Here is a 23,611-nt window from a genome sequence, read left to right on the forward strand (position 1 = left end):
CTGGGTTGTGTTTCATGTCATTTAATGTTATCACAGTGATGATCATATTGTCTGAACCAGATATTTATATACAGATTTTCTCCTCATTGTTGTCACTACTAGAGCAAGCTCCTGATTGGTTAATGCAGCGCGAATATCCGCCAAAGTTCAGATTTTTTTAACTCAGGCGATTCGCGCGAATCACGCATCAAACGCTCAATTCGCACCGTGTCAACGGTTGCCAGGTTTTCACAACAAAACCCGCCCAATTGCTACTCAAAACTAGCCCAAAACAAGCCCAATCGAGTTTCTCGGACCCACTTTATATTAGGTGGCCTTTACTACTATGCACTAACATTTTAATTAATAATTTGATACAATGCACTTATTGTGTACATACATGTTTTTACATTGTACTTACATTTAAAAAAATACCTGAGTGTAATTACATCTGTAATTAATTTCTGTAGTTACATTTGTAATTACACAGTTGACCCTTCCCTTAAACCTAACCCTACTCTTAAACTTACCCACACCACCACACCTGTCCCTAACCCTACCCTTAAACTTACCCACACCACCACACCTGTCCCTAACCCTACCCTTAAACTTACCCACACCACCACACCTGTCCCTAACCCTACCCTTAAACTTACCCACACCACCACACCTGTCTCTAACCCTACCCTTAAACTTACCCACACCACCACACCTGTCCCTAACCCTACCCTTAAACTTACCCATATCACCACACCTGTCCCTAACTCTACCCTTAAACTTACCCACACCACCACACCTGTCCCTAACCCTACCCTTAAACTGACCCACACCACCACACCTGTCCCTAACCCTACCCTTAAACTTACCCACACCACCACACCTGTCCCTAACCCTATCCTTAAACTTACCCACACCACCACACCTGTCCCTAACCCTACCCTTAAACTTACCCACACCACCACACCTGTCTCTAACCCTATCCTTAAACTTACCCACACCACCACACCTGTCCCTAACCCTACCCTTAAACTTACCCACACCACCACACCTGTCTCTAACCCTATCCTTAAACTTACCCACACCACCACACCTGTCCCTAACCCTACCCTTAAACTTACCCACACCACCACACCTGTCCCTAACCCTACCCTTAAACTTACCCACACCACCACACCTGTCCCTAACCCTACCCTTAAACTTACCCACACCACCACACCTGTCCCTAACCCTACCCTTAAACTTACCCACACCACCACACCTGTCCCTAACCCTACCCTTAAACTTACCCACACCACCACACCTGTCTCTAACCCTATCCTTAAACTTACCCACACCACCACACCTGTCCCTAACCCTACCCTTAAACTTACCCACACCACCACACCTGTCCCTAACCCTACCCTTAAACTTACCCACACCACCACACCTGTCCCTAACCCTACCCTTAAACTTACCCACACCACCACACCTGTCTCTAACCCTATCCTTAAACTTACCCACACCACCACACCTGTCCCTAACCCTACCCTTAAACTTACCCACACAACCACACCTGTCCCTAACCCCACCCTTAAACTTACCCATATCACCACACCTGTCCCTAACTCTACCCTTAAACTTACCCATACCACCACACCTGTCCCTAACTCTACCCTTAAACTTACCCATACCACCACACCTGTCCCTAACTCTACCCTTAAACTTACCCATATCACCACACCTGTCCCTAACTCTACCCTTAAACTTACCCATATCACCACACCTGTCCCTAACTCTACCCTTAAACTTACCCATACCACCACACCTGTCCCTAACCCTACCCTTAAACTTACCCATACCACCACACCTGTCCCTAACCCTACCCTTAAACTTACCCATATCACCACACCTGTCCCTAACTCTACCCTTAAACTTACCCATACCACCACACCTGTCCCTAACTCTACCCTTAAACTTACCCATACCACCACACCTGTCCCTAACCCTACCCTTAAACTTACCCATATCACCACACCTGTCCCTAACTCTACCCTTAAACTTACCCATACCACCACACCTGTCCCTTACTCTACCCTTAAACTTACCCATACCACCACACCTGTCCCTAACTCTACCCTTAAACTTACCCATACCACCACACCTGTCCCTAACTCTACCCTTAAACTTACCCATACCACCACACCTGTCCCTAACTCTACCCTTAAACTTACCCATATCACCACACCTGTCCCTAACCCTACCCGTATCCCACCTCAATATCAGCAAAAGTGTTTTTTGCTATACAATTTGAACACAGTAAGTACATTGTACTTATTTTTTGATGTAAGTACATAGTACTTAAGGCCACCTAATATAAAGTGGGGCCCGTTTCTCCAGTAAAAATCGTGTTTAGGGGTAAAATATGTCTTTTTGGCAGGGTTGCCTGCAAAAATTGGCATTCCCGAGGCAAAATATCATATAATTGGGGTCGCTTCAACCCGCGGCAATAGTCGCGCGAATCGCGTCATTCACGCCACCGAATGTCTATTCACGTCTTTGCATTGACCTAACATGTAAATCACTCGCGTGAATCGCGTTCGGTGTGAACGCACGATTAAACATTTCTGTTTGTGTGTGCCACGCACAAATATTAGAGCACGAGTGATGGCCAAATGTTTATTTCCGGGTGAACTATCGTCTGTTAACCTGTTTCTCACTGATGCTGTTATTCTGTCTTCTATATTCCAACTGTTTTCCACTCATTCCTGATTTGTGGCTTGTTTCTTCTTGATTTGCATTTGGCTCATTCTTCTTTTGTGTTTTCCAACTGATCCGACGTTTTGGTTTTCTCTCGCACATCCCTCTTCTCCCTGTTTTCCTTCACACTCGCTCCCTCTTCCTCTCCAGCTGGGTTTGTGAAGTCGCCAATGTCAGAGATAAAGCTCACGGGAGACGCCTTTGAGCTGTACTGCGATGTGGTCGGTAACCCCGTGCCGGAGATCCAGTGGTGGTATGCCGATATTAACAGGGCGGACTCCTTCAAGCAGCTGTGGGACGGCGCCCGCAAGCGGCGGGTGTCCATCAACACGGCCTACGGCGCCAACGGTGTGAGCGTGCTGGCCATCTCCCGCCTCACGCTGGAGGACGCCGGGATCTACGAGTGCCGGGCCAGCAATGACGCGCGGCGCAACGACCTGCGCCAAAACCCGGCCATGAGCTGGATCCGCACGCAAGCCACCATATCTGTGTTGCAGAGTGAGTGCTCTATGTACTGTAGTAGCTAGAAACACTCAGTCGGGTCGCACCACGCATAGATATCCATAATAAAGGCTAGATGTCTTACGGCGGAGTCTCTAACATCATCCCCGGCGGCCATCTTGTCACAGGCAGGGCTCCTGATGTAAGGCGAGTGATCTGCATGAACACAAATACTTATCTCACTGAAATCTTGACGGATTTACAAATGGTTTGATTTCTTACAAACGTTATTAACGTTTGTTATGTTCTGTGTAATTGCACTAGAGGGCACTAGTGAGTACAAGGTGGGAGAAGAGAGAAAGAAGAGAGAGAGAGAGAGAAAGAAGAGAGAAGCGAGATAGTCATGGTTAATGTGTACTCGTAAAGTAGTGTGAAATAAAGAAGTTAAAATCAATATACTTACCTCGTCTTTATACTGAAGTACTTACATAGTCTTACGGGACACAACAACGTTGCTATAGTTATGGATGCTTGAACAAATTATGAATCATTTTTCAAAAGTATGGAGTGTCATAACTACATCTCTGACGTTTATAACAAACCAAACAGTTTGAAAATCGGTGGAAAATTGAGCAAGTTATGGTTATTTAAAAAGTGCAAGCACCATTAAAACACAATGTTATGAGTGAGCGAGCTGACTGTGACAAAATGGCCGCCAGTGCGGACGTCGACCTCCATTGGCCATCAGCGCGGACGAGACATCTAGCCTTTATTATGGATATCTATGGCACCACGTCCCTCGTGCAGACTAGTCTAGGGCTGGACGGCATGACTTTATCATCCGGTTTATCCACCTTATTTTGCAACACAGAAGTAAGCGAGTTTCTTTGAATGTGCGCAGTTTAATGATCATGATAATAAACAATAAGCAATATCAAACTGTTACACTGAAAGCTTCGTACATTCAAGTTACATATCCGGCTCTTACGTTAAAAATAAGGTGGATACCTGTGGTGCAATTTAACCCTCTGGGGTTCTTCATTTATGGGTCACACTCAGGACCTTCGGAGGGCGGTATTAAGATAAAAAAAGATTTGAGGAAAATCAATTAAATATCTTTTTTCTTTTCATTTTTGGTGTTTTGAGATCATTTTATGATTTATAATTAATATTTATGCAATAATTATGACCCATTTTTTCCCATTGAATATAATAAAAAAAGTTTTTTTTATTATTTTATTATTATTATTATTATTATTATTAAAGCTGTATTTCATTTTAGAGTCAAGTCTAGGCCTCATGAAAGCAATTTTTTAAATGAGATCCGGTGGACACATTGAGCATTTTTATCACGCAATAGCACATTTTCAACACTATAGTGGATCTTGCGTTTTATACAAAAATTTCAAAAATCGTAGCTTCATCGGAATGGTCCGAAACTTGGTGACTTTATTGGTACTTGGTGTATGAACACCCCAAAAAATTGGGGACAGGAGTTGAAAAGTCTAAGTGGTCGTAAAAAAAAATAGTCACACTCAGGACCTTCGGGTCAAAAATGACCCCCAAAGGAAATTAATGGGAAATTGGCAAAAATATGAAAATACAGAGTTTTTTTGTGCATACAATCTACAAATCAGCCAGGATGCAGAAAAAAAGGACTCAACACTGAAGGGGTGAATCTCTAAAACATTAAGAGTGCAAAACAGACAAAAAACTCACACACACACACACACAATTATACACACAAAAACACACGCACACACAAGTTAACGTGTGCCATTCCAAAAGCTAATTGTGTGTGTGTGTGTGTGTGTGTGTGTGTGTGTGTGTGTGTGTGTGTGTGTGTGTGTGTGTGTGTGTGTGTGTGTGTGTGTGTGTGTGTGTGTGTGTGTGTGTGTGTGTGTGTGTGTGTGTGTGTGTGTGTGTGTGTGTGTGTGTGTGTGTGTGTGTGTGTGTGTGTGTGTGTGTGTGTGTGTGTGTGTGTGTGTGTGTGTGTGAGTTTTCCAATTCATTTCCTATGGGGGTCATTTTTGACCCGAAGGTCCTGAGTGAGACAATTTTTTTACAACTACTTAGACTTTTCAAATCCTGTCCCCAATTTCTTTGGGTGTTCATATACCAAGTACCAAGAAAGTCACCAAGTTTCAGACCATTCCGATGTAGCTACGATTAAAAAAAGAAAAATTATAAAACGCTTCGGGTCATTTTTGACCCGAAGAACCCCAGAGGGTTAATATATAGGCTACAACATGTGTTTACTTCGCACACAATTCCAGTGTAGATGGTTTGATTTCAATGGGAGTGATTTAGCTTTGACACGGTGTAACATATGAATCCAGAGCTGATGTGCATTACAGAACTGAATTGACCGTGCTTTTTAAAATCCCATTCATACCTGAATTTGTATTGCGGTCGCAAACTAGAGTTGCATTTCGAATTAGAAATTAGTTGAAAATTTTACAAAAAGTCCTTAAGGAACAGGGTGAAAGAACACTTCATTTCCCAGAATGCATTGCGTTGGAAGCTCCAATAGAGTGCATTAGTGCCCACCCTCTTTTTCAGCTGCGCTGGTTTCGTAAGTATTTTTTCCATTCATTTCTATTTAAAAAAAGTCTTTGTTTAAAGCATTATCAGGGTTTCTGCAGGTCAAATTTAAGACTTTTTAAGACCACTATTAATTAAATTTAAGACCTATTTAAAGGAAATGCAATCACGAAATTACTTGCAAAGTAAATTAATTTATTCAAATTGAACAACCCGATAAACTTGCACTTCCCCATAGCTCAATCCCACCAGGATTTCGCAATTTTTTTTGTGATTTTTGAGATCAAAATGACTGAATTTGTGGTGGTAATTTCCAGAAATTTACATATTTACTACAATACTTATACAATACTACAAATACTACATTTACTATATGATGTATTATATTAGATGCACAATAGTCACACATGACAATAGAACAAACCAAATGGATAAATCTTGTTTATTTTGGTATCTTGCCATTATTTCGCGGTAAAATTGCACATTATGCAGGATCTCAAAAAATGCATCGTTGATTTTTCATTGTTTTTAGTAATCGTGGAAATGCGAAAAACTGGAGGACTATTAGCTGAAGAATAAAATCTGATTAGCTGCAATATAAATTACATATTGGTCTCATTTGTAGTCGTAATACAGCGAATTATATTTGGATTAGCGAAAGAAAGAACTACAACACCACATTCTAAAGCGCAGCGGGAGCATTTCAATGGGCATTAGAGGTAAACAAGGACCTGTTTCAAATTATTTAAGACCTAGAACAGAATAATTCCACGAATTTAAGACTTTTTAAGCCCTAAAATTTAGATTTTTGAAATTCTAGACTTTTTCAGACCCCGCGGAAACCCTGGTTATAAGCCATGAAACAAACCAACCAGCTACGAGGACAATCACAACACTACAAACTTTTAGGAAATCAGACAAAAACACAAGATGGTGTACTTAACGGCTTTAGTGAGGGGAAAGAACTACAATCCCATGAAGCATTGCAAACAGCAAAATTGAACTAAAACCGATGGAAAAATATAAAACTACTCATTTAAGTATTTTGAGAGCGTTGACTCGATTACATTATTCGCATTTCGCATCAATTTTGGTGCATTCTGCTTGTTTCGACTCTCTGATTGGTGGAATGCTCTGGAAAGCATCATGGGTAATGTAGTTTTTCAGCAGGAATTCCATTATTAAACAGGATTATTTTAAAATAATGCAGGCTGACGGCTTCAACAGAATCAGATACCATCGCTTAACAACCTCACAGCTCACAGTAAGCCTGTCTTTAAAGGTTTATAAGTTATAGTTAAAAATACATTTCCCTATGGAGAAAATGAATGGTGTTTTACGACTGTTGCACTCTATTCAAATTCACACTTGAACTGAAAGCGAGTCAATTCTGAACAAGCCTGAACAATGCACAACCCTGGTGTATTTTGGGCTATTTTATGGACATTCACTCATATTTATAATGCAATTTCTGTTTTATGAATTATATCTGATCTTTGGGTTCATTCTCATATATAAAAAAAAAAATCACTGGACTCAAAAGTATCCCAAAATAGTCATTAGCACATGGTTACGAAGCACATAAAGGAGGGAATTTGGTCATACCGCCCAGCCCTACTACAAACGAAAATAAAACAAACCCCATATTATGTTCTTTTTATTGGGACGGCATTGTATTGATTCCTTCTGTATTCTATCCTTGGTGTGCACCCTTTCTCCTTTAGGCCGAGGGTTTCAGTAGTCACTCAGTCCCTCTCCTCTCCTAATGCCCTTGAGCCTCTTGTTGTGGATGACCACAAACCCAGACCAAATCTGCCTCTCCTCCTCCTCCTCCTCCTCCTCACTTCTTCCTTCCTCATGCCGTCCATCCTGGCTGTTTGTGTTTCCTGTGTTGCTTCCCGTTTCTGGTGTCTGGTTTTGCTTCAGTTCTTTCATATGGATATGATTTAGTCTGTTTGTTTTTGCATTTGCGTGGGTTGTTTTATTTCCTTCAAAGCCCGGCACCGTGTGTGTGTGTGTGTGTGCCCTGTGCAGAGCGTAAAGCCTAACGGCGCTTTGAAGTCATGCCGTGTTTTTTATCTGTGTATTCTGTCCTTGGAAAAAGGGTGGATGGGACCAGGAAGAAGACACAAGGGGTCATTTCAGCTGTGCAGCAATTCCTTATCTCAAACCAAAATCATAATCTTATCACAAACTGACCCGGGGAATGACCTTGTGCCTTCTTTGCATTTGCTGTTTGCCTGCGATTCAGTAATGACATGATATTCCTCGCGCTCAGATCCACAAACCTAAAGCCCATCAGTGATTGGTTATTGAAGATATTCTGTCATTACTGAGAGTCGGTGTTTCTCATATTATATACATGTGACACGGCATCGTCACATGCATATAACAGGCTATACATGCTGAAGCGCTGCGGATACCAATGTATAGTTTGTGGAGAGATTTCTGCTGGTCTTGTCGAGCTTCATAGTTGATATGTTCACCCCCAAAACTTCTCTTCACAGTTTTCTTCCTTGACGGAATAATCGATGGCTTGTTGTTGGCTGAGGATTGTGAGGAGGAAATCAGATCCACCGATTGACCATTACACTCTTTCCTCTTAGCAGGTGTCCTCCAGATGACCTTCGGCAGGATCTCCAGACAGATATTGGCAGATATATACTGGGTGAATGAGGCGCTCTGGCCTAGAGAGAGAGAGAGAGAGAGAGAGTACAAGCCGTAACGTTCCCCTCGGATAAAGCAAACTGCAGGAGAAGGTGTGAGGAATGCTAATTGGCTCATCCGATGTCCCTCCCCCAGAGCGGGAATGATATCTATAGAGGTTTACTGTACGAGCCAATCGCAGGGTGATTATTTTCCTTCTGGGTGCTAGGGTTGCTACGGTAGAGCTGCTCGAAACACACACACACACACACACACACACACACACACCTGCTCAACTGATTAAAGTCTGTGCATGCAGATAAAAAGTTTAGCCATAAAGAGTAGTGATATTTTGTTATTTGAGCTTGTAGTCCCAGACAGACGGTTTTATGAATGTAAACGTAAGAGCTTTTTAACAGCAAATGTAAGGAATAAACTGAAGGGAACATCAACTCGATCACACAATGAGTTGAATTAGTGACACTTCAACATCTGAGGATACACTTTCCAACAGATCTCCATAACTTTTTAATTCATTTTACAAAAAAAATAGCTGAAAGTTTGGGATAAGAAATCTCGTGATTTTATGATTAAAACTAGAACAAATATCTGCCAATGGGTTCATAAAAATCTACTAAAAGGGAAAGTTCACCCAACAAATGAGAATGTGATGTTTATCTGCTTACACTCTAAAAAAATGCTGGGTTAAAAATAACCCAAGTTGAGTTGAAAAGGGACTAACCCAGCAATTTGGTTGTTTTAACCCAGCAATTGGGTTGTTTTAACCCAGCAATTTGGTTGTTTTAACCCAGCAATTGGGTTGTTTTAACCCAGCAATTTGGTTGTTTTAACCCAGCAATTTGGTTGTTTTAACCCAGGAATTGGGTTGTTTTAAGCAAACATTTAACCCAACCGCTGGGTTAAAACAACTCAAATGCTGTATTAGTGACACTTCAACATCCGAGGATATACTTTCCAACAGATCTCCATAACTTTTTAATTCATTTGACTAAACAAATAGCTGAAAGTTTGGGATAAGAAATCTCGTGATTTTATGATTAAAACTAGAACAAATATCTGCCAATAGGTTCATAAAAATCTACTTAAAGGGAAAGTTCACCCAAAAAATGAGAATGTGATGTTTATCTGCTTACACTCTAAAAAATGCTGGGTTAAAAATAACCCAAGATGTGTTGAAAAGGGACTAACCCAGCAATTGGGTTGTTTTAACCCAGCAATTTGGTTGTTTTAACCCAGCAATTGGGTTGTTTTAAGCAAACATTTAACCCAACCGCTGGGTTAAAACAACTCAAATGCTGTATTAGTGACACTTCAACATCCGAGGATACACTTTCCAACAGATCTCCATAACTTTTTTATTAATTTGATAAAAATAGCTGAAAGTTTGGGATAAGATATCTCGTGATTTTATTATTAAAACTAGAACAAATATCTGCCAATGGGTTCATAAAAATCTACTTAAAGGGAAAGTTCACCCAAAAAATGAGAATGTGATGTTTATCTGCTTACACTCTAAAAAATGCTGGGTTAAAAATAACCCAAGTTGAGTTGAAAAGGGACTAACCTAGCAATTTGGTTGTTTTAACCCAGCAATTGGGTTGTTTTAAGCAAACATTTAACCCAACCGCTGGGTTAAAACAACTCAAATGCTGTATTAGTGACACTTCAACATCCGAGGATACACTTTCCAACAGATCTCCATAACTTTTTAATTAATTTTACCAAAAAATTGCTTAAAGTTTGGGATAAGAAATCTTGTGATTTTATGATTAAAACTAGCACAAATATCTGCCAATGGGTTCATAAAAATCTATATAAAAGGAAAGTTCACCCAAAAAATGAGAATGTGATGTTTATCTGCTTACACTCTAAAAAATGCTTGGTTCAAAATTTGGTTGTTTTAACCCAGCAATTGGGTTGTTTTAAGCAAAATTCTAACCCAACCGCTGGGTTAAAACAACCCAAATGCTGTATTAGTGACACTTCAACATCTGATGATACACTTTCCAACAGATCTCCATAACTTTTTTTATTAATTTTACAAAAAAATAACTTAAAGGAACACTCCACCATTTTCAGAAATAGGGCTTATTCAACTTCTTTCCTACATTTAGATATGTGGGCAAATGCATTTTTGTCTCTTGTTTTAGTTTGGCAGGGTCGCCGCTAGCTTAGCTTAGCATAATGAATGGAATCCTATGTTGCCAGCTAGCATGTCCCGAGTAAAAGTGATCCAAAAAAAAAAAAAACCCGCCTAATTACTTCTTGTGGCCTGCGTGTTCACAACGAGTACAAATAGCGATGCAGATTAAGACTAGGCGATTTCCTAGGCAGATATTGACTTGGGACTATATTATGGGGAAGCACAGGCGAAGCACTGCTACTTGGGCGCAGAGATATCACACAATACATGAAATCAAAGTTTGGGGATTTCATGTGTTGCGTGATATCTCTGCGCCCAAGTAGCAGTGCTTCGCCTGTGCTTCCCCATAATATAGTCCCAAGTCAATATCTGCTCACTTTTACTCGGGACATGCTAGCTGGCAACATAGGATTCCATTCATTATGCTAAGCTAAGCTAGCGGCGACCCTGCCAAACTAAAACAATGCATGCACTGAGACAAAAATGCATTTGCCCACATATCTAAATGTAGGAAAGATGTTGAATAAGCCCTATTTCTAAAAACGGTGGAGTGTTCCTTTAAAGTTTGGGATAAGAAATCTTGGGAAATCTTGTGATTTTATGATTAAAACTAGAACAAATATCTGCCAATGGGTTCATAAAAATCTACTTAAAGGAAAAGTTCACCCAAAAAATGAGAATGTGATGTTTATCTGCTTACACTCTAAAAAATGCTGGGTTAAAATGAACCCAAGTTGAGTTGAAAATGGACTAACCCAGCAATTGGGTTATTTTTTAACCCAGCATTTTTTACAGTGCACCCCCAGGGCATCCAAGATATATACTTGGAGATATAGGTGACTTTGTTTCTTTAGTAGAACACAAATGAAGATGTTTAACTCCAATCGTTGCAGTCTGTCAGTCGTATAATGCAAGCGAATGGAAACAAAATCTATCAGAGTAAAAAAAACATGCACAGACAAATCCATATTAAACCCTGCGGCTCGTGACGACACATTGATGTCTTAAAGAATTTTGAAATTTACCTTTCATGTAGTGTGTAACATAGATCTAAGTGAACAAAAACATCCTGCAAAGTTTGAAATATGACAGTGCACCGTATATATAGTTATTTTCTTTCAAAAGTAAGAGTCGACTCTGAGTCATTTTTAAGAATCGTTAGAAGACCGAAGCTTTTTCTCTGACTAGATGACGTCAACTTGTCAAGTTATTTGTATACGATACGCCCACTTATTGCTCCAAGACGCCAGTGAAAACTAGAAAACATCATGTCGACGAGACGCCAGTGAAAACTAGAAAACATCATGGCCACGAGACGCTGTGTTCTGAAGTGCTTTTTTCATCTGCCCAAGGATGAACATTTGAAGACTAAGTGGCTTGAAGACAAACCATACATCGTCGCGATTGAGTGTTTACCAGTCTTCAAATGTATGTTTCGCGATCTCAGGAAGCTTTTATTATGGACTTTTATTATGGCACATGGTATCTTCTTCGTCTGTCTGTACCATATGGATTACATGTGCACAGAGCGCCCTCCGGCTGCCAGGATGAATTGAAAACAACAAATAAGAGACTCAATCGCTCATGATTAGGCTATAACTGCGCATTTTGAGGAAGTATTGAATAAAAAATACTCCTCTGTTTAGAAATTTGACACAGACATATGAGAATCTATCAATATTTCTCCTCATCTGCACACTTTTGAACTAAAAGCCCTGAGGGATGTTGATTTGTCGCGAGTCTTCGTGAGGAGAATAGAGGAGTTTTTTTATGAATGAGATCAGCTGAGGCTCATATTACAATCAAACGGTTCCGACGCGGTTTTCATATTCATAACTCCTGACACATATTAACAAATTACTGTCACTATAAGACTTTGATGGGCGTTCCGTTTCCGAAAATATCAGCACAGACTATACCAATCACAACTGAGGTCATCGGACCAATCACCGCAGATTAGCGTCACGTAAAGGCGGGGTTTTGAATCACTAAAGGAATCATTTGAGAATCGCTGTCAAAACAGGTAAAAATAAATGCATATTATAAGAAAACTAAAGTCTTTTTTGTCATTGCATGCATGCAAAACTGTTGTTGGGGACTTCTAAAACAATATTTGGAACATTTTAAATGCCATGATAGGTGCTCTTTAAGACACGAAACGATCAGTTTGTGTGAGACACCCAACAGTATTTATATCATTTTTACCTCTGATACACCACTAATGTCCAACAGCCTTCAGCGCGCGATCTCTTCTGGTAAGTGAGGGCAATGTACACTATCTGGTGTAGAGACTAGGCCCTTTTTAGGGGGCTAAAGGGGGCTTCTGCCCAGCCCCCTAAAAAATGTGTGATTAAAGGGATAGTTCACCCAAAAATGAAAATTAGCTCATGATTTACTCACCCTCAAGTCATCCGAGGTGTGTATGACATTCTTCTTTCAGACGAATAAAATCTGAGTTATATTACAAAAGTCCAGGCTAATCCAAGCATTAGAATTGGATTCATAGTTGCTCTGTTTTTGAAGTCCATAAAAAGTGCATCTGTCCGTCATATAACTGCTCCACACGGCTCTGAGGTGTTAATAAAGGCCTTCTGAAGCAAATCGACGCATTTGTGTAAGAAATATATTCATATTTAAAACTTTATGAAGTAAACTTTCGACCGTTTCTCACACAAACTGATAATTTCGTGTCTTAAGACATCAATGTTTCGTCACGAGCCGCAGGGTTTAATATGGATTTGTCTGTGCATGTTTTATTTACTCTTATAGAGTAATTGTGTTTTTTATGCTTGACTGACAAATATGCATCACATGAACTGTTAAGCAAATAAATGGAGATTTTTCTATGCCATTCAAATGCATAAATCTTAAACTTAGGCCTTTTTTGCGTGTTTTATTGATAGCTAGAAGCATCATCCGTACAGCCAAAATATTTAATGAACAATGGCGTATGGAACTTTTTCTTTTTGACCGGACAAGTAAAGCATTGCTACTAGAGATCAACTTTGTCCACTGATATATATAAAATGCCAATAGGCTGAATAGTAAATAATAGAATAATAGAAATTATCTACAGTGATAATTGGAAATTTGCAGATTGAAATTATCCATGTTTAACTAGACTTAATGGATGATTTTGTTGTATAAAACGGTCTTGTGTACATGTGACGAGGCTCATATTGTGGTCAGAACACAATTGCATGTTCAGTTTTCATTCTCGATTGTCTGTGGCTATAAATCGAGTGTCTATTTTCTTGTTTTTGTTTGTCGCAAAGAAATGTTATGCCATTTTTGTCCCATTTCAGACATACATGAAGGCAAGTATGGAGGTGTAGATGCTCTTAAAAGGAATGGTTCACCCAAAAATATGAAAATTTGTTTTGAATGACTACTAACAGTGAAAACTAGCGCCATGCTTCCTAATGATGGATGAAAAGCACCGGTCCTAGTACTGAGCCTTGCGGTACTCCATACTAAATGATGGCAGAATCTTCATCTTTGGGTGAACTATACCTTTAATCATTAATTCACAGGGTTTTTGAACTCGGTATGTGACTATTTGCCATTTTCTGATGTTTTTTTAAATGTGTTGTGTCCGCTCCCCACACAGGTACACGTCCAGGAGGGTCTCAAGGAAACACGAACGCCCGTAACGTTTTATCCTCTAACTGTCCAGGACTTTGCCTTTGTTTCAGAGCCACGAATCAATGCTTCCGATCAGGAGATTTTGCAGCCTAAAGGCGGGCCGGAGTTGCCCATCATCCTTCAGTGTAACCTCACGAACTCGCACAGCACCCATCAGGAAACCTTCTGGATGAAGAACGGCCACGAGATTGCCAAGACAAAGACGGAGCACAAACACACGGTGTTCAAGTGAGATTTCAAATTTGCTTTTTTTGCTTTGGGTTTACCAACTGGATGTCTCTGCTGCATTTGTGGCATGCTGTCAATTACCAGAGATTCATCATTTCATCCCTCAGATTATAGAAACGAACAGGAAACATGCTTAAATCGATAGATTAAGGGTTTACAGTAGTTTAGCAGGAAGCACTGCAAATAAATGCTTAAAATATGCAATCTGCTTCAAATACATCGGCTGACCGGTGGATGAATCTCATGACAATGTGTCATATTTCACCCCAAAATCAATTGGAAAACAAATATTAATGTAATTTATGAATGTAATATGTAATATTAGGTATATATAAACTGACTTTTTATATATACCGGTATATATAAAATGTGTTTTATATTATATTAATAAATAAATGACATAATATATATTAATGTAATATAATTTTAATATATATATATATATATATATAATCTTCTATAAGTATAACATAATTACATTAATAAATGACCTATAAACAAAATAAATCACTAGTTTATATATATTAAATAATATAAATGTTCATTATCATATAAATTATATGATATATAAATAATATAAAAAACATTAAAGATTTTTTAATAAATATAATTTTAATATTTTTTATATAAATATATAATGTGTTTTATATTAAATATAATGTATAATTAATGTAATATTTAATATAAGGGATAAATAAACGGAATACTATATATATATATATATGTGTGTGTGTGTGTGTGTGTGTGTGTGTGTGTGTGTGTGTGTGTGTGTGTGTTTTATATTATATTAATAAATAAATTACATAATATACATTAATGTAATATAATTTTAATATATACTGTATATATAATTCTATAAGTATAAATATAATTACATTTATAAATTACCTATAAAATAAAAAATAAATCACTAGTTTTTATATATATATAAATAAATAAATAAATAAATAAATATATATATATATATATATATATATATATATATATATATATATATATATATATATATATATATATATATATATATATATATATATATATATATATATATATATATATATATATATATATATATATATATATATATAAAATATTAAAATATAAATTATATTATATGTATAAACAATATCATTTTTAAAAGATTTTGGGGTGAAATATTGACACATATTCATGAGAATTATCAAATTAATTTCAGCATTATTAATGAGAATTATCAAAAAATTTGCATTACGGTAATGCTAATCACATCATGAAAATAATGCCAGGATGCAGAAATCAGTTAATGTTTCTATCTCAAGCAAAATATAATGTATTTATTTGTTTTAAATACAAAAAGAATACAATTTGTCACTATCTCTGTTGACTTTGGGGTGAAGTGTAACCTGTCAGATTCACTCAGGCATTTTCAGAAGCGATGCTGCCCGTGGAGTCCGTAATATTTTTTTAATATTTTAGTTTAACGAGATACTCTGAGGACAATCAGGATGTTCAAGCACAGAATCTCTTTAGTAGCACGTCTCATCAGAGCTGAAGCCCCCGCCAGCCCTTCAGAAAGCCGGAGTGATGTGGCGAAAGGCGATCTGCTGTCAGACTGCATGTCACACACTCCGCACACACACACTTCCACCCTGAACAGACAGCTCTGCGCCGCCAGCTCTCACACTGCGCAATCAAGTCCCCAACGCACCACTGACAAAATACATCTCCACCTGAAAACTGCTTCCTGAAAACATCGGCATAACAGGGTTCTCTCTCTGGTGATTAATAATGTAACGTATTGTGATGATTAACATCGGCTCTTAAAGGACAACTCCGGTGAAAAATGAACCTCGGGGTAATTAACACACGGTTAGCGAGTAGATCGTTCTCTGGGATGCGTTTTCATGAAAATCGAATGTAAAGAGTTTTATCTCTAAAAACAGATTAGTTTATAACGCTAGTCTATGGGGCACAGAATAAGTCAAATTAAACCGCTAGTTAACACCACTAGTGATGCACCGATCATGATTTTACATGGCCGATTCCGATACCGATTTCCGATTTGTTTTTTTTTACACAAAAGAATGAAAGTATACATGAACACGATGTTTATTTGGTATTTAACAGGCTAAATTGGCTTTTGGCTAATGAAAACAAGTCCGCAATCTGAAATTAACAGGACATTGAATTGGAAATTAAAGGCTGAAAGGTGAAATTAAAGGCAATAACTGCTTATTCTGCAATCCAAACAAAGATGTTACTTAAATCAGCATTTGTTTTTAAATTCAGTGTAAAGAAAAAAAGTCTTTACCAGTGAAATTAAATAAAATCAAAGTATTTAATTGTTCCAAAATGTTAAATCAAATAATGTTTAGTGCAACGAAAAAAACTAAGATGCTACAGCAGGTGCTTTTTAAATCAAATTAAGTCAATTTAATTTTAAGGTAAAATAAAAGGTAACACTTTAGAATAATGGTCATTAGTTAATGTATTAACTAACATGAACTAACTATGAGCAGTGCATTTGTTACTGTATTTGTTCATCTTTGTTAACGTTAGTTAATATAAATCCAGCTGTTCATGTTTGTTCATGTTAGTTCACAGTGCATTAACTAATGTTAACGAGATTTTAATAATGCATTAGTAAATGTAGAAATTAACATTAACAAAGATTAATAAACGCTTTATAAGTGCAATTCATTATTAGTTAATGTTAACTAATGTAGTTAACTAATGTTAACTAATGACCATTATTCTAAAGTGTTACCAAATATAAATGATCATCCTAAAGGCTACAGAACTGATAGTATTTCATTTCTAAAGTGCATGCATGTTCTTCTTTAGGGCTACAAAAAGAAGTATTTCGGCTTTGTCACAAGTTAGTCTGTTTCGTTCTCATCCGATCCAACACGTGAGAAGCGGAGCTGAACAAACGCTCACTATCTACACTTGTGCAGGTGCGGAGAGGTAAGCTCGCGCAACTTCAGATCGCGCAACTTCAGATTGCGCAGGAAAGTGGCTCTTCATTCCCTTCAGCATATCTCCTTCCCTCAGTTCTCCAGTTTCCGTTTGTAACACACAAGTGACATGTTCGCGATTGCAATATAGGCGTATGTGCACGCGGGCGCACTTCCGGATAAATCGGCAGAAAAATACTTCGCGCCGATCTGGCGGTTCCGGTTTTTGGCCGGTCAACCGGTGCATCCCTTAATACCACTAACAAGGCTCGAAATAGCCTCACACTAACACGGGAGCATAATGAGGGTCCCTACATGCAAACCAAAGCATTGAGAACTTTGTAAGTGCACAAACAGTTTAATAAGAAGATACTTTATGAAGACAGAACATTACGCGTTTACAGACAGCAGCCATCTTGGAAAACAGTCTCCACGAGTTGAGCCACGGTGGAAGAATCCGCCATCTCTGTAGTGTGTATTGTGGGATTACAAATTTAAGAAAGTACATTGCATTTAGCATTTAAGGTAAAAATTATTTGTACACTTACAAAGTTCTCAATGCTTCGGTTTGCATGTAGGGACCCTCATTATGCTCCTGTGTTAGTGTGAGGCTATTTTGAGCCTTGTTAGTGGTATTAACTAGCGATTTAATTTGACTTATTCTATGCCCCATATACTAGCGTTAATCTGTTTTTAGAGATAAAACTCTTTACATTCGATTTTCATGAAAACGCATCCCAGAGAACGATCTACTCGCTAACCGTGCGTTAATTACCCCGAGGTTCATTTTTCACCAGAGTTGCCCTTTAAAGCAACAGCGCGCCTGAAAATGCTTTCATGCCATGCCAAACCGGTATGCTATTATTTTTTGGTTATACACACTATTACCAAAAGTATTGGGACGCCCCTCATGGCCACAAGTGTGTAAATCAAGCAGACGCTTCTACACACATCAGTGAGAGAATGGGCCGCTCTCAGGAGCTCAGAGAACCCGTGATCGGTGGACACCTGTGCAATAAGTCAAACAAATATTATACGAAATATTCCACGCTCAACTGTTATGGTGCGTTCACACCAGACGCGATTCACGCGAGTGATTTACATGTTAAGTCAATGTAGAGACATGAAATGGCATTCTGCGGATTCGCGTGATTGAGGCGGCGCAAAGGACTCGAATTGCGCGTTTTGAGCGCGAGATTCGTGCGAATCGCTCAAGTTGAAAAATCTGAACTTTGGCGGATATTTCGCGTCTTGTTAACCAATCAGGAGCTTGCTTTAGTAGTGACAACAATGAGGAGAAAATCTGTATATTAATATCTGGTTCAGACAATATGATTATCACTGTGATAACATTAAATGACATGAAACACAACACAGTCTCTTTTTGTTAAATGCAAGTTTATGTTTGATCAATAATACAAAAGTATAAGTAATGTATAACAAGCTACATGAATTAAAACAAACAATTCAGTCAAACATTCAAAGTCAGTGCTAGTCGGCTAACGTTACAACTGCAACGTACAGTTATAGCCTAAAAATATAAAGTAATGAAACTTCTCTTTGCCTTCAGTCTAAACGATTTGCCAGGGAACAAATTATAGATCCATGAGAGCAAAGATCGGCCGTTACATCTACACAAGACGAATTATAGCTCGAGACGCCACAGAGACATCAGAGCCAGCGGCAGAAGGACTGGCCGAGGAAAGGCTGCTCTCACCGGAGTTAATGAGTGCTGAGCGCCGCTGATCCACTGGAGCTCACAACTCCGAAAATGCCAGATAAAATGTTCAAATAGGCACTCTTTATATAAATAAACCACAGAGTTGAGCTTTCAACAACTACATTACGACTGAAAAAGACTTAAAACTACGTTTTGTCACACATTAACAGTAGATTTTAACAAAAAACGACGTGTAAACACAGCCCATGTCAGCCATTTCTCAACGAGACAAGCCGCTGCCGGAAGCCCCGCCCATGACGCGAATTCGCGTCTGTTGTGAAGTGAATGTCACGCGCGATTGAAGCGAGTAAATTCAAAATGTTCAAGCGTCCACCTTCGTGCGATTAGCGCAAATTATTCGCACAAATCGCGTCCGGTGTGCATGCCACATTAGTGGTGTTATAACAAAGTGGAAGCGATTCGGAACAACATCAGCTCTTCACAGAGCGGGGTCAGCGCATGCTGAGGGTCACAGAAGTCGCCAACTTTCCTCAGAGTCAAGAGCTCCAGACCTCCAAACATCTGTGTCCTTCAGATGAGCTCAAGATCAGTGTGTAGAGCTTCATGGAATGGGTTTCTATGGCCGAGCAGCTCATCCAAGCCTTACATCACCAAGTGTGGGATGCAGTGGGGTAAAGCGCGCCGCCACTGGACTCTAGAGCAGTGGAGACGTGTTCTCTGAGTGACCAATCACGCTTCTCTCTGACAATCCCATGGACGAGTCTGGGTTTGGCGGTTGCCAGGAGAACGGGACTTGCCTGACTGCATTGTGCCGAGTGTAAAGTTTGGGGTGGGGTTGTTTTTCCAGTGAAAGGAACTCTTAATGCTTCACCAAGACATTTTGGACAATTTCATGCTCCCAACATTGCGGGAACAGTTTGTGGACGGCCCCTTCCTGTCCCAGCATGCACCAGTGCACAAAGCGTCTCCATAAAGACATGATGAGGAGTTTGGTGTGGAGGAACTGGAGTCCTGACCTCAACCCGATAGAACAGCTTTGGGATGAATTAGAGCGGAGACTGAGAGACAGGCCTTCTCGTCCAACATCACAAATGAAGAATCCCCATAAACACACTCCTAAACCTTGAGGAAAGCCGTCCCAGAAGAGCTGAAGCTGTTAGAGCTGCAAAGGGCGACTCCATATTAAACCCTACGGATGAAGAATGGGAAGCTCATGTGTGTGTAAAGGCAGGCGTCCCAACACTTTTGGGCACTGTAGTATATTATTATATCTCAAGCCTTCTGAAGTCAAGAGTATGAATCTGCCAGATGCATGTAATGTTTAGGAGACTTGAAATATAGAGCAATCAATGTAAGCCTGATGTATGTTTTTGGTCGACTGTTCCTTTAAGAGAATTGCTCTTTTTTTAGAGATGTTCTACTTTAGAGTTGGCAGTGATTTGTGTGTCTTGTTTTGTAGGTTAAGTAAACCCAGGGCAGATGATTCTGGCGAATACATGTGCGTTTACACCTTTAAATCGTCTCCAAATGCCAATGCTTCCATTGAGGTCAAAGGTAAGAAATCCTGTCAGAAACTCATTAACACACCGTTAACACACTGTGGCCATGCAGTAGAGACACAACCCGTGTTATAATTAGGTATTGTTTGGAGTAATTAGCCTCTCTTCACCTTAAATAATCTCCCTTGAGAGCAACAGTTCTGCTCGGACTCGATCCAGACGGTCTGAAGCCTGAATCCTGAAGCCGGTGTGATTCCGTCTCTTTCACTGTTAACAACACATTTTCAGGGGAAGTTGCTAAAGGCAGATCGAGTTGTTGCTAAAAGTTGCTAAATGATGTTGTGACTTCATTGTGCTATGACGTCATTACGTAATCGCAAGGCAAAACTACGCCATTATGTAACGCGTAGATATTATTTGAAATGCTAATTTAGATTTGTTTGTAAAATAAATTAAAGCAATGTGTTAGTTAATATGTACGGATCGAGCCCCACACATGACGTGCAAGAAAAAAAAAAAAGTAAATTGTGCACAAAATTTACTCATTTGTTCCCTCGATTTATAAATCGTGTGCACGATTTAGCCAACTAGTTTTTTTTCCTGCATGTCATATGCAGGGCTCTGTAAATATGCTTCCTAAATGATCTTCCGGTTTTTACAGCGATTTCCACTTTTCCACAGCAATCTTAAGGAATTATGAATGAACCGCTTGGCCTATTGAGCTAGCTTGTACATGTGTTGTTTGGGTTAGAGTCACTTTCCAGAAGTTGCTAAAAGTTGCCAAATAAATAAAAAAAATTGCTAAATTTGTTGCTAGGTGCTTTTAGAAAAAAAAGTTGCTAAGGTAGTCTGAAAAGTTGCTAAATCTAGCAACAAAATTGCTAAGTTGGCAACACTGGTCTCTTTAGCGCTTCATCCGCGCCTCGACTTCATAACCAGGCAAACGTGCTGCGACTGTACATGAGGACCTGAGAGGGAGAATGTTTTTGTAATTCTCATGATTCTCACTGGTGTTATTCTCATTATTGTACGGCATTTTACTGTAAAAACGAATTGAATACTATGATTTTTTTATTTTTAATATTTTAATTTGTATTTATATAAGCACAAATTAGTATAATTATACCATTGTTTATTTGCACATTACTAAAGAGATTTTATTTATTCATATAATAAATATATATATAACATATATAAAAAATTATTAATAAAAAATGTGTGTATATATATATATATATATATATATTAAAAAATCTTTTTAATTTAAATATAAATTAAAGCATAAATTAGTCCCTGATAATATACCAACAATATACAATAAAAGATAAATATATATTTATTTAATTTCATTACAATAAACACTGTAATAAAGTAATTGTTTTTTATTTTTAACATTTAAATTTATAAACATTTATATAAATGTTTTTTATATATATATATATAATATTAATATTAAATTATCTGAAAAATACAATTGTTTTTTGCATATTAAAATACACATATTTGTTTATTTATTAATATTACAGTAAAAACTCTAATACTGTGATTTTTTTACATTTTAATTTTTACATTTAAATATATATTTTTCTTTTTAATTTAAATAAGAACAAATTAGTACCTTATATAAAATTATAGACATTACTAAAGATATATATGATTTTTATTCATAACATTTTAATTTAAATAAGCATAAATTATTATCTGACAAATACCATTGTTTTTTGCATATTAGTAAATTAGTATATATATTTGTTTATTTATTAATATTATAGTAAAAACTCTAATACTGTGATTTTTTTATTTACATTTAAATTTTTCAATTAAAATATTCATTTTTTTAATTTTAATTTAAATAAGCATAAATTAGTCCCTGACAATATACCAACAATATAAAATAAAAGATAAATATTTTTATGTTTATTTATTTATTTTCATTACAATAAAAACTGTAATACTGTTATTGTTTTTTATTTTTAACATTTACATTTTTACATTTATAAAACATATATATATTTTATATATATATATATATATATATATATATATATATATATATATATATATATATATATATATATATATATATATATATATATATATATATATATATATATATATATATATATATATATATATAAAATATTATAATAAATTATCTGACAAATATAATTGTTTTTTGCATATTAAATATATATATATATATATATATATATATATATATATATATATATATATATATATATATATATATATATATATATATATATATATATATATTTATTTGTTTATTTATTAATATTACAGTAAAAACTCTAATACTGATTTTTTTTTTACATTTTAAATTTAAATTAGCACAAATTAGCACCTGACATATATTTATACACATTAATAATTATTTTTATTCATAACATTTCAATTTTAATTTTAATTTAAATAAGCATAACATTATTACCTGCCAAATACCATTTGTTTATTATTTATTAATTATTTATTAATATTACAGTAAAAACTCTAATACTGTGATTTGTTTTACATTCATTTTTAAATATTTTTTTATTTTATTTTAATTTAAATAAGCATAACATTATTACCTGACAAATACAATTTTTATTGTTGTTGTTTTTTGCATATTACAAGAGATCTATTTATGTATTTAATAATATTAATATTTATTTTAATTTTTAAATATACATTTTAAGCCTACATTTTGTATGCATATAACTAAAATTTGATTTTTATTAGATTTATTTACAATAAAACACTGTAATCCTCCAATTTTTATTCTTCAAATGTTACTTCTTAATTTGAATGTACACTGAAAAAACAGGAAAACACATGTTGTCCAATTTACTTAATCATATTATTTGTGATCTACGCAACAAATGTGTGTTTCTCTTCTAAACATGATTTCATTGCTTTTGATTAATGTAATTCTCTAAAATGTGCAATCTACTAGATTACATTATTTGGGGTGAATGTGAACCAATTAAGTTCTCGAAAATGATTTTTGCTGAAACTGTAGTTCCCAGCATGCTTTGCTTGGGACTTGACGACTAGAGTAAAATTGTTGAAATTAAGTGTTATTTTATGTGTTTTGGGGCAAAATGAGAAA

The 23,611-nt window shown here is 37.0% G+C and overlaps 1 protein-coding gene across 1 annotated transcript in view; it reads left to right on the top strand.

The window, feature by feature from the left end:
* Positions 1 to 23,611, top strand: part of nptnb (neuroplastin b) — a 100,522-nt gene that overhangs the window by 27,226 nt on the left and 49,685 nt on the right. Inside the window, exons 2-4 of the mRNA XM_079825841.1 lie at positions 2,866 to 3,213; positions 14,206 to 14,383; positions 20,460 to 20,554. Coding sequence (XP_079681967.1) covers positions 2,866 to 3,213; positions 14,206 to 14,383; positions 20,460 to 20,554 — 621 coding nt within the window. The remainder of the gene's footprint in view (positions 1 to 2,865; positions 3,214 to 14,205; positions 14,384 to 20,459; positions 20,555 to 23,611) is intronic.

The sequence above is a fragment of the Gobio gobio genome, assembly GCF_949357685.1.
Source record: "Gobio gobio genome assembly, chromosome: 9".
Classification (NCBI taxonomy): Eukaryota; Metazoa; Chordata; class Actinopteri; order Cypriniformes; family Gobionidae; genus Gobio; species Gobio gobio.